This window comes from Cervus elaphus, chromosome 3 (assembly GCF_910594005.1).
Source record: "Cervus elaphus chromosome 3, mCerEla1.1, whole genome shotgun sequence".
NCBI classification, from domain to species: Eukaryota; Metazoa; Chordata; class Mammalia; order Artiodactyla; family Cervidae; genus Cervus; species Cervus elaphus.
This window is the reverse complement of record NC_057817.1, coordinates 52,448,306-52,466,272: the sequence shown is the minus strand read 5'-3', so window position 1 is coordinate 52,466,272 and position 17,967 is coordinate 52,448,306. Positions and strand designations below refer to the sequence as shown.

At 42.9% G+C, this 17,967-nt stretch overlaps 1 protein-coding gene across 7 annotated transcripts in view; it reads right to left on the bottom strand.

The window, feature by feature from the left end:
• Positions 1–5,001: 5,001 nt before the first annotated feature.
• LRIG3 (leucine rich repeats and immunoglobulin like domains 3) overlaps positions 5,002–17,967 on the bottom strand; it is a 52,194-nt gene continuing 39,228 nt past the window's right edge. The window contains exons 13-19 of one of the 7 annotated variants that reach the window (XM_043888419.1): positions 14,872–15,192; positions 12,797–13,078; positions 11,170–11,622; positions 9,660–9,818; positions 7,875–8,018; positions 7,509–7,784; positions 5,002–6,281 (exon numbers count right to left, since the gene is read on the bottom strand). In XM_043888419.1, the coding sequence (XP_043744354.1) occupies positions 6,037–6,281; positions 7,509–7,784; positions 7,875–8,018; positions 9,660–9,818; positions 11,170–11,622; positions 12,797–13,078; positions 14,872–15,192 (1,880 nt within the window). In that variant the 3' untranslated portion in view covers positions 5,002–6,036. Of the gene's footprint in view, positions 6,282–7,508; positions 7,785–7,874; positions 8,019–9,659; positions 9,819–9,842; positions 11,073–11,104; positions 11,623–12,796; positions 13,079–14,871; positions 15,193–17,967 lie in introns of those variants that run through there. The other 6 variants (XM_043888463.1, XM_043888450.1, XM_043888426.1 and 3 more) reach the window with 6 other exon arrangements.

The window sequence follows — 17,967 nt, the reverse complement described above, 5'->3', positions numbered from 1 at the left end:
CTGCAACATCCACTAATAAACTGATCATATCAGTATCTTTATTATATTAATATCTGGCTCCAATACTTTGGCCACCTGATGTGAAGACCTGACTCACTGGAAAAGACCCTGATGCTGGGAAAGCTTGAAGGCAAAAGGAGAAGAGGGTGACAGAGGATGAGATGGTTGGATGGCATCACTGACTCAATGGACATGGGTTTGAACAAACTCCTGGAGATGGTGATGGACAGGAACCCTGACATGCTGTAGTCCACAGGATCGCAAAGAGTAGCACATGACTTAGTGACTGAACAACATCATCATCTTTTATTGTGAAAACATATCTGTTCAGTAGACCTTTAGTAAATTGAATGTAAATTGATTTTCCTGCTGAGCGATAGACCAAAATACCTGGTGATTTTTTTGAACAACAACAACAAAAAAATCCACTGATCTTTTATTTCTTCCTAGAAAATGTCCTATTGACAGACAAGTTAGCTGCTCTTAGTATTTCCCATACAATGACATCAAAGCTGGCTCTGTAATTAACAGCTTCCCTGTGAGTTTTCTCAGGATGGTTCATAGAAAGTCCTAAGGGAGTAAGTTGCTATGCTTGGGATAAAAGGAAATGCTTGGTTTGGAAAAGGAGCTGGATTCTGCCAGATAAGAGAAAAAACATTTCAAGGTAGTAATTTTGCCGTCTGTCTAGGAGCTTCTTGGGAGAAGAGTTTGTTTTAATGGTGTTACATTCAGCTCAAGCATCTAAGACAGAGCCTAGTGTAGTAGCCACTTAAAATTGCTGAACCAAAGATAATACATGCACAAGGACAACTGATATTTGTCTAAACTGTATTGTTACCAAATTCCAGGTCTGGGCTGTACGGATGTCAAAGCCACAGAGGGGCGTGGGGGCTAGTCACAGAGACGCACCGTACAAAGCTGGGGGCGGGGAGGAGTCACGTGTGAAAGGCGGGCTGGGTCGTGGTGAACGGTCTGACACAGTGCAACCAGGGCTGAACGTTTAACCACCAGAGGTTTCAAACAGGAAGCTGACCCTTTCAGACCTACTTTAGAAGAATACTTCTGATAACAGTGAAACAATGAACTGGGTAAGAGAGAGGCAAGGGACAAGAGGACGCTGCTGCAAGAGACAGACAAGGGTCTGGACTTGCTGTGGCGATGGGATAGGAGGGAAGATCTAAACAGCCTTGAGAAAATTCAGGTGTGAAACAGCAGGAATGGTGACTGATGATTAAACAAGAACAAAGAGTATGGGATCTGCCATTGTTCTGGGACGCAGGTGGGAAAACCAGGTAATCACTTGTTCTGTGACACGCTGGGAGACTGCCTGCAACCTGCTGAGGCAGTTCAGTTAGAATTAAACACAATCAGTGCCTGTGCTACTGACCCAATGGCATTTAACACCTTGGACTGTAAGGATTTACTTATGAATCTGCTTCCTGTCCCACTGGTAATTAGGACGAGGATCATTTTTTTTTATCATTTTACATCACCTATGCAAAACATACAGCTAAATATGTTAAAAAAAAGTTTGACAGTTAATACTGCATTGTTACCAAACTTCAACTCTTTGAGTTGTAGATAGGTCAAAATAAAGCTATATGCAGGGGTGAGGAGGAATGAATTAGGAATTTGGGATTAACATATGCACACTACTATATATAACCAACAAGGAACTAAGATATAGCATAGGGAACTATACTCAATATTGTGTAATAAGGGGAAAAGAATATATGGGAAAATAATATGAAATAAATGTGTATATGTATTAATAAATCACTTGCTATACACCTGAAACTAACACAATGTTGCAAATTAATTATACTTCAATTAAAAACATTTTTAAGAAGAGCGGTACATGATACATTATAAAATATGGATACATAAATCTATTATATGTTGTTTTACTCTGTACTATTATTTATAGAAAAACACAGAAGATATAATGAGTGGGGGGAAAGCCATATGCAGAGATACTATAAAACTACCACCAAATCAATGACAATACTCTCATGAAAGCACTGGGTGTTATATTCAAACATGCTTTAAGAGAAAAGTTAAACTTATTTTTTAAAAGCCAGTATCAACCATGAAGCCCAATAAAGACAGAAGAGAAAACTGGAGAAGAAATTCAATAATGAAAGTGTGTACATTTGTGAATTGCTTAGACTTATGCTTTAAAATATATTCTCAAAATTCTTTAATTAAAAAAATAATTCTAATACAAAGTTACATATGAATATTAGTTATAATTTCTGTTGTTCACAGGTATCCATCATTGTATGGAAAGATATGAAATTCAGAATATAGAATTCAGATCCTTGATATTAAATAGAACAGAAATGGGAAATAGAATTTGCAATTTTTGCAATACTAAGAATGTATTTGATGCTTCTCTGGTGGCTCAGAGGGTAAAGCATCTGCCTGTGATGTGGGAGACCCAGGTTCGACCCCTGGGTCGGGAAGATCCCCAGGAGAAGGAAATGGCAACGCACTCCAGTATTCTTGCCTGGAAAATCCCAAGGACAGAGGAGCCTGGTGGGCTACAGTCCACAGAGCCGCAAAGAATCAGACACGACTGAGCAACTACACACACCTACATTTCAAAAAATTTAAAACATTCAAAAAACTAAGATCATGGCATCTGGTTCCATCACTTCATGGCAAGGGGAAGGGGAAAATGTGGAAGCAGTGACAGACTTTATTTTCTTGGGCTCCCAAAATCACTGCTGACAGTGACTGCAGCCATGAAACTAAAAGACTCTTGCTCCTTGGAAGGAAAGCTAAGACAAATCTGGTGGTGGTTTAGTCGCTAAGTCAAGTCCAACTCTTGCAACCCCATGGACTGTAGCCTACCAGGCTCCTCTTTCCATAGCATTTTCCAGGCAAGAATACTAGAGTGGGTTGTCACTTTCTTCTCCAGGGGATCTTCCCAACCCAGGGATTGAAACCAGGTCTCCTGCCCTGCAGGCAAATTCTTCACAGACTGAGCTACCAGGTAAGCCCTAGTGACAAACTTAGACAGTGTTATTAAAAAGCAGAGACATCACTCCGCTGCTGTGGTTTTTCCAGTAGTCATGTATGGATGTGAGAGTTGGACCATAAAGAAGGCTGAGGGAAGAACTGATGCTTAATGGTGGTGCTGGAGAAGACTCTTCTGAGTCCCTTGCACTGCAAGATCAAACCAGTCCAGCCTAAAGGAAATCAACCCTGAATATCCATTGGAAGGACTGATGCTGAAGCTCAAGCTCCAATAATTTGACCACCTTATGTGAAGAGATGACTCACTGGAAAAGACCCTGATGCTGGGAAAGATTGAAGGCAAAAGAGAAGGGGGCAGCAGAGGATGATGTTTGGATAGCATCACCGACTCAACGGACATGAATCTGAGCAGACTGTGGGAGATACTTTAGGACAGGGAAGCCTGGGGTGCTCCATCCACTGCACATTCCAAGAGGAGAAGACGGAGCAGGCATTCTGCAACGACATTTGGTTCTCGTTCTTTTTGAAAAATACCAGGCTAGTTCATCTATTGTTGTATTGTAATGTTGGTTATAAAGTACTTCCTATCACATTAAATCAAAAGGACTAGAACTCCTCAAGTGTGTACAAATACCAAATCACTCTTTTTTTCTATCAAGTTTTTCAAAGGGTACTTACCATTGGCTTTATTCTGAGAAGTAACTTCTGGTTTCTTTCTGTAGGAACACTGTGACAATAGATGGTGATGCTCCACAGGAATCTAGTATTTATAAAATGTTGCCTACTACAATTAAGGAATATTTATCCCTCAATATCTTAAAAAACACAGGTAAGATTATACCCAGGAACTGTCCTTTCATTTTGTGTCAACAGTGGAATTGAGGAAAAATATACTAAAGTTGTGAGAGTATCTATAAAGATGTGTTATAAAAGAATTAGTCTTATATCAGAAAGCAAGGAAAGATTAAACTGAAAAATTTAAGCATTCTCTCATAAATAAGCCAAGTGATTTGATATTTATATACATCTCTAATGAAGTCTGTGTTTTCTTAGGATATCTTAACACCTACTAGATTCATTTTGTTAACTCAATCTGGAATCTCAAAATTATATATATATATATATATATATTTTTTTTTTTTGCAAGTGTCAAAGAGAAATTAAGCTCCTGCTGCTTCTCCAGACCACTAGGATTATATGTAATCCGTAAGTTAGCAGCATTCAAGAAGAGTAAAAAAAAAAAAAAAAAAAAATCATGTTAATGGAGAGTGAATCTAATTGTTGAATTTCAAGTGTGAATGATTTAACCTTTGCATTTAAGTCCAGAAAAATTAAATCCTTTAAAAGAAGTTCATAATCCTTGAGGAGACCCCTTATTGATGCTTGGATCACGTCTGGTTAATAATGAAGCCAAATTAACAAGATTTTGAAAATTTGGCCGTATGATAAAGCCAAAGCATACAAAATCACTTTTCTGCTCTCAGTCACTGGCTGTCCCAGGAAGGATCAACTTCCTGTCTCGGACTCTGGTGTCTAAATTAAAGGAGGGAAGATGTTATTGCAGTTTGGGTTCCAGGCTTCCAGCTCACAAACAACAAAATGCAAAACTCACTAAAGAGGAAAATGTCACCCCCAACATATCCTGTGAGATGAATCTGCTTTTCTAATATGTGTTTTTAAACTTAGTTCAAAGAACTGACAATGACAAAGTCACACCTTCAACAGGTTAGTAGACTTTAAAGTCTAATGTACTATATTAACTTCTTCAATGCCAACCTTAAGATTTACTAAGGGGAAAAACAGTTTGATCATCTAAATTATTAAACTTAATGCTTGTTTCAATTCCTTCAAACTACATTATTTAATTTTGGAAATGTGTAATTTTCTGTATGTGTGTGTATATATGCCAGTCACATAACAACATTTTCACTTCAACACTGCTTAAAACAAGTATTTAAAATAATTGTATACGTTTAAGTAACAGACTCTATACTGAGTTTTTAACAAGTAGAGCCATGATGACCAAATTAGAAAAGCACTTTAATTCTTAAACAGTGTTGCCGAATAGCTGAAGAGTGCCTTTTCTGTAAGAACTGCTTGTCCAGCTAGAAAATCAATAAGATCAGGAAAGAATTCCACCAGCATCCCATTACAACCTGGAACAGAAGATGAAACCCCACATCTGCTACAGACATTTTAACTATAAAAATGGGCAATAAACCACTGTCTTGTTATAATTAAAGGGGTGGGGTATGTGAAACTATCTGGAAACGCACAAAGCATTAGGCCACACAAAGCATTATGATAATTAAGGAAACAGGGCTTGAGCAGTGACTTAACGGTGGCTGTACTATTTAACACTGGCCGGCAACAACGCATCCTTTTGTTTGCAGAGTTAAGAAACAAATGAGAATGTTCCTCAAATCTTCGTAGCTCCGTCTCATTTTACAATCGGCTCTCACATACACTAATTTGATTTGAGTCTATGTTACAACAGCCCTGGGAGGTATGCAGAATGATCATTTGCTCGTATTTTAATGTGCTAAATGTAATTTCCACCAATGTGAGACATGATAATATGAACTAATTATGCCTAAAATGTGCTGAAAACAATGAAGATTGTTATTGGATAGATGGGGTTTGGGATCAAATGAGACATTTTATTAAGAAGAGCGTGCAAAATAAAATGAAGTGACCTCTATTCAAAAAACGTACAAGACAGTTATTGTTTAAAATGCTTTAGTACTCATTTTTGATAAAAAGGAATCTGGCATTATAAAAATACATAAAATAGTCATGGATTTATACCATTAATTTACATAAGATATTTTCTGCATAAAGCAAAGTTATAAAATAGTAAAGGTATTCCTATATGAAAGTTACTCCCAGTATAAAATTTTTATGCCTTTTTGTAATTTTTGTCTATCTGTATAAATAAGACCTTTTATCCTTTTAAAATTCATAGTTCCATTTAAAAACATAGGCTTCTCTCTGTCTCTTAAATAAACATCCACTTGAGGTAGTGTGTTAGAACCAGTCCTTGGTCTCGTTACTTTATGTGTCCAAGTCGTAGGACTGAAAGTTTGAAGTCCTGTGGCTTCCTAAGGTCTGTTTATAGGTACATGTGTGATTTTCTCGCTGAAAATCTGTCCTTTCTTTCCCATCTTCCTCTGACTCACAGTCCAAGTTGGGGGAAGAACGAGCTTTCAAGTGAAAGGCTCTTGGCTGACAATCCGATGACGGCCCAGAGCTTGAAAAGGCATCCAGCTGAGGTCTCCTCAGAGGCTTTCCAAAGGTTCCTGAAAAAAAGAAACCCCTTGAGCACATGGGGCCTGTTGGAGCAATCAGCAGAATGCATGTCAAACGAAGGGGCACCTTGCCCCATAAATACGGGGGGACCGTTCAAGTCCATGTTATGGGATTCAGGTGGACGGCCAGACACGTGTGCCATGGAGACAGGCCTCACGGAGAGGGGCTGAGGCGCGTGCCCTGACACGCACACCCACTGAACATAGGCAGCCCTTCACCTCCAGGACCTGCAGCGGTAACGTCAGCAACGAGTTCCCCGACAGAAGTCCTTCCAAAGCCTGTGTTCACGAGAGGCCCACCATTCTCCACAAAGTGCGTTTGGATAGTCATGTACAAGTAAACTGTGCCTCAGTGCAGAAAGCTTCTCTCAAAATAATCCGTACGTCTTGCCCTCTCTTTCTCAGTAGCAAATAATAATTCTATTGACTCAAATTCTCTCCTAGGTCCTATAAAAATTATGATTCAGTTTTTAAAAAAGGGATATAAATAATTATACCATGAGAAAACATGACATTTCTTAAAAGTTGGGTAAAATACTTAAAAATTCTATTTTTTTTTTTTAAGAAGACAAGTTGTGGTTCATTTTTCCATATTTCCATGCAGCAAAAAGATGATCTCAGTTCTCCCACTCCATCGGCCCCACGCACTAGACCAAAAACTTCAGAAATGAATCTCGGTGTCAGCCAGTGTCCAGCGCCACCCCCGCGGGCTTCAGATTCCAACAGCCTCCTCTGTAGGAGGCAGCCCGGCCTGGCCGACGAGCGGCCGTTGCCAGGTAGGACGCCGTCTGCACTCTGACTGTGGGTTTAGTTATAAGCCAGCAGACATCCCAAACCGCAGTCATGCCGTGCACACAGCTCCACCCCAGAGGCTGCTGGAGCCCAAAACCACGTTTTCCACATGACTGACAAGTGCGCTCCTCAGTCACTTCCAAAACTCTTGTCTTCAAGACGATGCCACACACAGAGCTGCCCAGAAAGTTCCTAAGGCTTAGCGCTGGATTAAATACCTAATCAAGTAAAATCCCCATGTCTGCCTCTGCTTTTAGAAACAAGGATGCTAATTAATAGGATGTCACGACAGCACCATTAAAAAAGATACATACACACCAGAAACTATTCTTCACCAGTCTGGTGTTCAAAACTCTCATGGCTCTCCCCCATGCAACTCGCAATGTGGGTCTGGAGTCAAGGTGCCTAATAATTTAATAAACTTACCCATGAAAGAATTACTCAAAGTAACTGATGGTGGCTCTGGACTTGGACTAAAATCTGCAGAAGACTTGTTCAGACATAAGTTGTTCATTCCGGGTCCTTCATGTTGAGAATAAGAAGAGCTGAGTGACTTCTTCAGGTGAGAAGGCCATCCTGTATCACTGATGCTCTGCTCACAGGATTCCTCTGAAGGATGCGGACTTGGGTAGCACTCCTCCTTCTTTATGTAGCTGGGCTCATAGTGGCCCATTAAAGCTGATCTCAGGTCAGGACCACAGCCTTTTAAATTTGGGGACAATATCGGGAGACAGAGTTAATGCTTCTAGAGGTCTCTCCAGGAAACAGAACTCAGAAATGAAAACCACATACCTGTATGATAGGCTTCAAAAGGATCTGAGCCATACATGCTCCCCTTCAAATACACAGGGCCTGAGGGCCCCAAAAAGGGACAAAGGAACGGGTCTGTGGCAGCTTCCACATCGGCTTCACTGTTGTTGTCAACGTGGCACGTCCCTTTAAAACACATGTCTTAATCACTGAACCGTAAGTTCAATTACCATTCAGCCGTCTCTTCACTTTTGACAGTTTCCATATTTATAGATGAAAAGTTCAGACAGAATATTATACAAAGGAAATACTGCAGAAATTTACAGAAGGGTTTTTTTCAAAATTTAATGATGCCTATAGATTAGTGATTAAGTAAGTTTATGATATCTTACTAGAAGAGAACTTAATGAACCATGGAACTGGACGTGTTAACCTCACTGCTGACCCCACCCCCTGGTTTCCAAGAGAAACTGATCTGTGCATGGACACTGTGGCTGAAGCAGTGATGGTTTGAACCACATGATGCTACCAGCACGGCCTGCTTCCTCCAGAAACTCACCGATGGCCAGGATGAGGTACTGGCACTTAACCAATGACCTCTTAATGCCCGGCTCAAAGATGAAGTCGACCAAAAAGAGAAAACAAACAAACGGAAACCTATCATGAGTCATCCTGCACTAAGCAATCCAGAACTGATATTCTGGTTAGCAGGGGACACAGCAGCTGAAGGACAAGAGATATCATGAGGGTTAGAGATGCCGCAACGGACCGTGTACCTGGGCTGCGGGAACTGGGCCGTCCTTGTTGGGGGGTGGTCTCAGCGAGAAGCGAATGTGATGAATGCAGCTCAATACCACTGGCTACCTCCGGGGCTATTCTGAGAGCGGCCTGATCTCCAGCCCCAGCACCCGGCAGACATGCCGCTATTACGCTCCAGTTCTGTCCCCTTACTTTTTAAAACGTCTTTTGAGTAAACCTGGCTCTATCCAAGTGAGCGTGGGCTTCTGCTCTTTGCAAGCAAATGAGTCGAATCAGAACAACTGCTTTTATGCTCAAATCTTCTCTTCTGTCTCTGCGCCCTCTGATCACTGCCTTGTCAAGCTCTTGGCAATTATTTGTTGAAATTTTTTGTCTCACTGCTGACTAAACTGTGAAACTGGAAACATTCTTCCCTCCAAACTATGGAGTCCACTATAGAGCATATACTCAATCAACACTAGTGAGAAAAGCTGGTAAAAGGTCAATAGCTTCTACTTACTAAGCACTTACTATGTGCCAAGCAGCATATACTATCATTTTATCTAATGTTCACAACAACCTAATAGGGAAGAATTGTAACTGCCCAAAGGATACACAGGGGGTAAGTGTCAGACGTGGGTCTTGAACCAAGCTGATGCTCTTATACTATGCAGCCTCCACTATAATTCTTTATACAGCTCTTAAAGTGAGAGTCAGAATTATAAGTCTCTAACAGAGTGATTTTAAATCATCTGACTTTTGAGACCATGCATGAAACCAGTTAGCGTCACTGAAGTAAGAAGAATATTCAGGGCCAAAGAACATTTATGACATAAAGGAAATACTACATCGCATGGAGGAATTAAATTTTACCTAACCTACTTGTCTTCTTTTAGCACTAGAAACAAAGATTTTTCTAGTATTTAAGAGAAAGACTTAGAACTATTCAATATCAGCTTTGCTAGTGATTTTGGGCCAGGTCCTAAATATATGAGTGTCTCAATGCCCTGTGGAAATTAACGTTGTATTTGAACTTTCCAAAGGGTTATTTCAAAATGCCAATAGCCCATGTTCGTTTTAAACACGTACCATTACTATCGTGCTGTGGTAAGAAAAATCCGCCTCCAGAAGAAGTGACGAACTGGTGGTGGCTTCCGTTTTCTGAGGAGACGTACCCGTCCTGTCTGTCCGCTAGTGTTCCCTGAGATGACAAATAACTCGGGATGTCAGCTGGCAAGTTGGTCTCATCTGTAATCAACAACAGTGTCCTATGAACCAAGCGTGGTCACAACTGCCACACAGGCTTCCCTGATGAATGGTAGATATCCTTCTGTTTTGTCTTCTGTTTAAATCAAATCAATCTACCCTTGCAAAACCATCTTGCTGGACAGCACACCAGGGCCCTGCTGCTCTGGGGCACCTCAGCGGATGCTCTGCTTTGCGGCCTGTGGGATTCTCCTCTCGTATATCTTTACCTCTATTTTCATTTTTTACATTTTTGTCTGCACTGGAGTGCACAGGCTCTTCAGCGCGTTGCCCAAGCTTCCCTAGCTGTGGCACACCGGCTGAGCGGCCCTGCGCCACACGGGCATCTCAGCTCCCCGACCAGGGATCGAACTGCGTCCCCTGCGTTGGAAGATGGATTCTTAACCTCTGGGCCGCAGGGGAAGTCTCACTCCTCCCAACTTTCAAAGACAACAAATGCTTACAAAGATAAAGATAATTTTCATGAGACAGTATTTTAGATACTATCTGAGCTTGATCTCTGCCATATTCCTGACTCTGTATTACTCACTGATAGAGGAGTTTGCCTATACAATCAAAGCCCCTTTCTCCTAGATGCCTGCATACGCACACATGCTCGCAAGGGACAAGACGATGGCTGAGCAGACGCCTCATGACCGCAGGCTGCTTCCGGCCCTCCACCACCATCTGGGGGTGCGCGCTGCCCTAAGCTCCGCATGGTCTGTCACAGCCCGCATGCCGTTCTGAGGCGGCTCTGACAAAAAGCACTCGTCTTTACCCATCAGCTTCATTCCGGGCCAGGGTGCTGTGTTTAGCTAACCATAGTTGCCCAGCTTGAAACAAATGAATCACCCTCCTGACGTGGCCTCAGACCGCCACAGACACACTCAGAAGGGAATCTCGGTGGGCCCACAAACACACACACGCATCCTGCGCGTACACGCCTCCTGCGCGCACACACGACTCCACGACTCCTGTGCGCACACAGCTCCTGCGCGCACACGCCTCCTGCAAACACACACGACTCCTGCAAACACACACGCCTCCTGCGCGCGCACACGCCTCCTGCAAACACACACGCCTCCTGCGAGCGCACACAACTCCTGCGTGCGCACACGACTCCTGCGCGCACACATGACTCCTGCAAACACACACGACTCCTGCGCGCGCACACACACACACACACACACTCCTGCGCGCACACGTCTCCTGCGCACACACGACTCCTGCGTGCACACGCCTCCTGCGCGCACACTCCTGCGCGCACACGACTCCGGCGCCCTCCCCCCCACCCCCACACGACTCCTGCACACACACGCCTCTGGCGCCCCGTGCCAGGCTTCCGCGGACACACCTGTGTTGGTGATGCTGCAGTCTTCGTTCCGCCGCCGTGTGTGGTAGATGATGACCACCCACACGAGCGAGGTGCCCACCACGCAGCAAACCACGGCGATGATCACAATGCCCACAGTGGCCCAGCCGTCGTCGTCCAGTGCCGAGGCCGTCAGCTGAGGGGAGTCGCAGGTGGGCGTGGGGATCACGCTGAGGCGCACGTGGCCTCTCTCGGTGCCCAGGGTGTTGGACATTTCGCACGTGTACTTCCCGGCATCGCTGATGTCCGAGTCCACGATGATTAGCAGCTGGTTGCCGGCTGCAAAAAAGTGCCTTTCGGTGACCACCAAGGGGCTGTCATCCTTGGTCCAGTTCAGTCTGGGCGGAGGGCTCCCGCCCGCAATACACTGCAGGACGGCCGTTTCCCCCTTGGTCACAGTTCGATCTAACAGGGGTCGTAAGAACGACGGTGTCTCTGAAATGACAAGTTATGCTTTTAATCTCTGACATGAAGTTAGGGTTTACATAGCCTAAGACCTCCTGCTTCAATTTATTCAAAGGGGAGCTGAGACTGGATTCTCCCACAGCTTCACGCCCACGCCTCTTTAAAACCCTGAACATGGATATGACACCTGGGCTTTCATTTCATCATCTGCCTGTCATCTCCTTATAACACCAGTTTAAGGATAATATTTACAGTTTCTCTCACTTAGTCTCCCTCATTCTTGGCAAGGCTGGGGAATGATGGAAGTCGGGCAAAGCAAAACATTTTAGACATATTTTAGAAACAGAAAATGCATAAAAATAACATTAAGCACAAGGGTGTGTTGATGGATGAAAAAAATCAGAATGTTTAAATTTTTAAAGGGAAACTTCCTAGCGCTAGATGTCCCCACCTGTATTAAAATTCTGAAAATAGTTTGCTTTTATTATTTGGTGTTCATAAGGTTACCCTGATTTACTCTTTCAAAAATACACATATATGATTAACATGCTCACATTTTTAAAAGGCATCTGTTTAGGTAAATGATCCTGATGCTGGGAAAGACTGAGAGCATGAGGAGATGGCGAAGACGGAAGATGAGCTGGTTGGATGGCACTGTCAACTCAGGGGATAGGAGTTTGAGTGAACTCTGGGAGATGGGGAAGGACAGGGAAGCCGGACGTGCTGCAGTTCACGGGGTTGCAAAGAGCTGGACATGAGTGAGTGGCTGAATCACAATAAAGTAAATGATAAAGGATCCACTCATTTCCAGAGTGGCATGGGAGGCTGAGAAAAAGAGGTCTCTCTGAATTTATTCAGATACTTATTTTTGTTATATTCTTTATACTGTTAAGACTTTAAGTACAGACTGTATAATGCAAAGAGTAGAGAAAGGTAATTCCAGCAAAAAGGGACAGCATCAAAGCGTTACTCTTCCCCCTGCTCAGAAGGGAGGGGGCAGATTCATCTCACTGCCCACAGGTCTGAAGGCGTGATGCATTCCCCAACCTGAAAGCTTCTGAGAAGCCACTGTGGCCTCCCAGGAAAGGGCACTGTCCTACAGATCAGCCCTCACCCTCCAGAGTTCTGACACTTCTTAGGGCCTTTGGGTGAGCTGGTAGCCTAAAGACTAACAAGGTTACAGAATCTGAAAGCACCCACTCACCGAGGACAGTGAGAGTTGCATTTGCAGAAACGCTGCCCGCGCTGTTTTGAGCGGTGCAGCTGTACACCCCGATGTCCTCTATCTTCACGTCCACAATGAAGAACACGTCATCCTCAGGCATCACGTGCATGCGTCTCTCCCTCGCAGCCGGGAAGTCCGTGCCCCCGTCCTTCTGCCAGGCTATCTGAGGGGCTGGGTGTCCCAGCGCAGCGCACTCCAAGCGCGCCATGGCCCCGGCACGGATGGTGAGGTCCATGGGGGTCTTGGTGAACGAAGGAAGCACTGAAATAAGAAATACGACACGGGGGCATTAGCGTTCTGGAGTTAGGAGGCTCATTTTCATCGCCCCCTGCCCCCGCTTTTTTGGATACTTAAAATTTCCCTGACATAGTAAGGCAGGGCTTGTTTCCAACTGCAAGACATGGAGTGGTTGAGAAGCTCCTCAAGGTTACACAGGTACAGAAATGACAGAGTCAGGAGGAAACAGGTCACCTGAGCTTCACACTGATGGTCTTTCTGCTATTTCCCAGTCACTTTTTAGTTTCCTTAATAATTATCTGTGAGACCTTAGGCAAATCAGTTATCTGTTTGTACCCTGGCCACTCCATCTTTTATTTTTTTTAAAAGTTCCTCCTGGCTCTAACATTCTATGACTTTAGACACACGTTTTGGCCTACAATTTTCTGTTCAGGCCTCAGCAGTTATTTGTGGAATGAACACATTAATGAGCCATATCTTCTACCATGGACAATAAAAACAATGAAATGATAAACTGCAGAACTGTCTACTTGCCACACAAACGCAGGATGAGACCCCCGCATCGGCAGCAGCTAATGCTTATTGCATCTACTGAGCACTTACTCTAGTCCAGGCATCCTGCCGAGTCCTTTACATAAACTACTTTATTTCACAAGTATACCTCTGTAAGGTAGGTATTATTATTCCTATTTCAAAGATGTAGAAATGAAGATAGACAGAGGTTAAGTAACTTGCTGAGAGTCCCACAGCTGATAGTAGGAGAGGCAGGATTCAAACTGAGATCTCTAAGCTAAAGGTGGTGGGCTCTCTGTTGATGGGAATGTAGACCGGTGCAGCCACTACAGAAAACAGTATGGAGGGTTTTTAAAAAACTAAAAACACGGTGACCTTATGACCCAGAAATTCCACTCCTGGGCACAGGCCTAGGAAAGACGAAAATTCGAATTCTAAAAGATACATGTACTCCAGTGTTCATAGCAGCACTATCTACAATAACAAAGACATAGAAACAAGCCAAGTACCCTTCAGCAGACGATTTAAGATGTGGTAAATACATACAATGGAATACGAGTCATAAACAAGAATGAGATGATGTCATTTGCAGCAACACCGGTGGGGACCTAGAGATTCTCATACCCGTGAAGTCAGTAAGACAGACAAAGACTATATCACATGTATCTGGAGCCTAAACAAATAATACAAATTAATCTATGTATATAAAACAAACAGACTCACAAACATAGAAAACACACTTAGGGCTACCAAAGGGGAAAGGGGCTGAGAGATAAACTAGGAAACTGGGATTAATAGATACCAATGGCAGAAAGCAGACAAGCATCTAGGATTTCCCATAAAACACAGGGAACTATATTCAATATCGTGTAATAACCTATAATGGGAAATAATTTGAAAAAATATACCTATAACTGAATCACTTTACTGCATACCTGAAGCTAACACAACACTATAAATCAACTATATCTGAATTTAAAAAAAAAGAAGGTGATATCCTTTAACTCTGTTCTTCACGGTCTTCCTCATCAGACGAACCACACCATGAACTCTCAAAGAACAAAAAGTATCTGGTTTATCTGGGTTACCCACCATGCTAAGCATGGGGTCTTCAATACAATAACAGCTAGCTTAGGTACACATAACCAAGAATATTAATAATGTGGGTTGAGAGGTAGGGAAAGGCAGGGTTTAGGTGGAGACCTCTGAGAGCAGAGGACAGGGTTGGTGATAAAAGAAACCAGGTCCTTGCTGTTTCATAAGAACGTATCTTTAAATGCAAGAGGAAAAGTCAGATCACATACTGTTTACTGTGAGCTTGGCTTTGACAGAGTAGGATGAACCGAAGTGATTGGAGATGACACACTGGTATTTCCCTTCACTGGTAAATTCCACGTTGCGGAGCCGGAGAATGGTGGTGTACTCCATCACCTCGCCGCCCTGGGCCCGGAGGTGTGCGTAATTTTCCATTTCGGCATCGTGCAGTAGTTCATTGTCTTTTTTCCAAGCGAAAGTCATTGGGGAATCGCTGCTGCTGGCAGCCGAGCAGATAAAACTCAAATTGGAACCTTTTATTGCCGACTGCGTTTCTGGCTGAACCGTGATCTGGGGTTTAGGAAAATCATCTGTTCAAAATGGAGAGGAGGAAACAAAACAGCTGTAAAGCTTGAGTCCAAATGCTACTGAGACTGGAACATCAAGAACTCAAAACAAACAGGGGCTTAGGTTTTACACGTTGTGGTGCTTCACAGATGGACTAGCAGTCCCAGTGTTGAAACAACAGACCGGGAGAGAGTGTATAAAGTCGACTAGTCATTCATTCCAAATAGAGACGGAGACCTATTTACACATCACTAACTGAGGAGACTGATATTTTGGAATACAGTTTACTCCAGACCTCCTGTGCTTTTTTCTTTTTTTTCTTGCAGAAATACGAGAAGAAATTAGTTAAGACACATTCAGGCTCATGGATCACCTTTAAATGCTACTATCTGGAACTGCATTTCCCCCCATGCTCTCCACAAATAAGCAGCAGAAAAACAAGAAATCTAATGTCAATAATGATAATCAGTATCACTAAAGACAGCAATAAACATTCCATTCACCGAAACTAGAACTCTCTTTAAGTGTTAGTCACTCGGTCGTGTCCAACTCTTTGAGACCCCATGGACTGCAGCCCGCCAGGCTCCTCTGTTCATGGAATTCTCCAGGATGGAATTCTCCAGGAAAGAATACTGAAGTGAGCAGCAGTCCTTTCTCCAGGGGATCCTTCCAACCCAGGGATTGAACCTGGGTCTCCTGCATTGCTGGCAAATTCTTTATCATCTGAGCCGCCAGGAAACCCAAAAAGCAGTCATTTTTAGGTAGAGCAGGAGAAAATGATTCTGCAGTGAAAGACAAAGCATCCCTCAAGTTCGCTGTGGGCCCCGGGTTCCAGCCTGGAGTTTAGGGTGGACCGTCCGTCCATCAGGCCACTGCGCTGCACTGTCAGACCTACGTTATAATTACAGATAAGCAGCTCTGTCATTCCAAACAGTTATATTTAGTTCTGTTGCTTTTTGGAAAAGTTACCTTTCTGAACTTCAGTTTCTCAGAGATGGTCTGTACCCAGAAGGAAGCATCTTAAATCAACCAAAATGTATTATTTGGTTGCACTGAAAAAATGATGCACGCGCGTATGTGTGTGTGTGTATGAACAGGGCGTGGAGGACCCTTTCACAACTCCAATGCAGCTAATTTCCAATGCCATTCCTGCATGTTGTAACCAGGATGGTTTCCTTTTCTGTAGGACTATTCTAAAATTCTCATCTGGTAAATCAAGGTTCAGATTCACAATGGAGGGAGTGAAAAATCCATGGATGTGACACATACACAAACACACACCTACATCTACACATATGTATTTCTCAAAGTAATAGAGAGAGTAATAGAGAACTGAGAAATAAAGACCACGGAAAAGGAATAGCTCAGGCCCTTACAAATGAATGCCAAATGCTTACTTAGATCCAAAAGCTACAAAGATATTTTATTTGCAGAAACTGTTGGCACCACTTAATGCAGCAATGTAAAATAAAAATATGTTTTTCTTGTACTTGACTAAACAATTGCAGGCAAAGCAGTTTTAAATAAAATTTAGAGGCAAATGTAGAATTGGGCTCTGTAATATCTTAATACACATACTAAAATTCAAGTGCAATTTTGATTTCATGTTCTATATGCAAATTTAGTTTTACAAAGGTCTCTCCACGACATCAGATAGTAAACAGCAGAGTAATGCAGTAGACTTGCCGCGAGAAATATCAATTGCCAGGAAAAATATCAATAACCTCAGATACGCAGATGACGCCACCCTTATGGCAGAAAGCAAAGAAGAACTAAAGAGCCTCTTGATGAAAGTGAAAGAGGGGAGTGAAAAGGCTGGCTTAAATAAAACTCAACATTCAGGAAACTAAGATTATGGTATCCGGTCCCATCATTTCATGGGAAATAGATGGGGAAACAATATAAAGAATGACAGACTATTTTTTTGGGCTCCAAAATCACTGATATGGTGACTGCAGACATGCAATTAAAAGACGCTTGCTCCTTAGAAGAAAAGTTATGACCAACCTAGACAGCATATTAAAAAGCAGAGACATTACTTTACCAACAAAGGTCCACCTAGTCAAAGCTATGGTTTTTCCAGTAGTCATGTATGCATGTGAAAGTTGGACTATAAAGAAACAAGAGTGCTGAAGAATTGATGCTTTTGAATTGTGGAGTTGGAGAAGACTCTTGAGGATCCCTTGGACTACAAGGAGATCCACCCAGTCCATCCTAAAGGAAATCAGTCCTGAATATCCACTAGAAGGACTGATGCTGAAGCTGAAACTCCAATACTTTGGCCACCTGATGTGAAGAGCTGACTCACTGGAAAAGACCCTGATGCTGGGAAAGATTGAAGGCAGGAGGAGAAGCGGATGACAGAGGATGAGATGGTTGGATGGCATCACCGACTTGATGGACATGAGTGTGAGCAAGCTCTGGGAGTTGGTGATGGACAGGGAAACCTGGCATGCTGCAGTCCATGGGGTCGCAAAGAGTCAGACACGATTGAGTGACTGAATTGAACTGAATGCAGTAAACAGGAGGCTGCACCAGAGAGATGGAAACCTGGGTGTCTGAGCCAGATCTGCTAACGAGCTCTCTAAAGTTGGGTAAGCAGACTTCTATGCTGAGAGGCTTAGATGAAAAAACAATGGACCTTAAATATATTCACAATAAACTCAAACCTTGTGTTACTTGTAATGTTTTACTCACCAAGAGTAAAATTTTAGATAGCAACACTGACTCAATGGACATGAATCTGAGCAATCTTTGGGAGACAGGTGAGGACACAGGGGCCTGATATACTGCAGTCC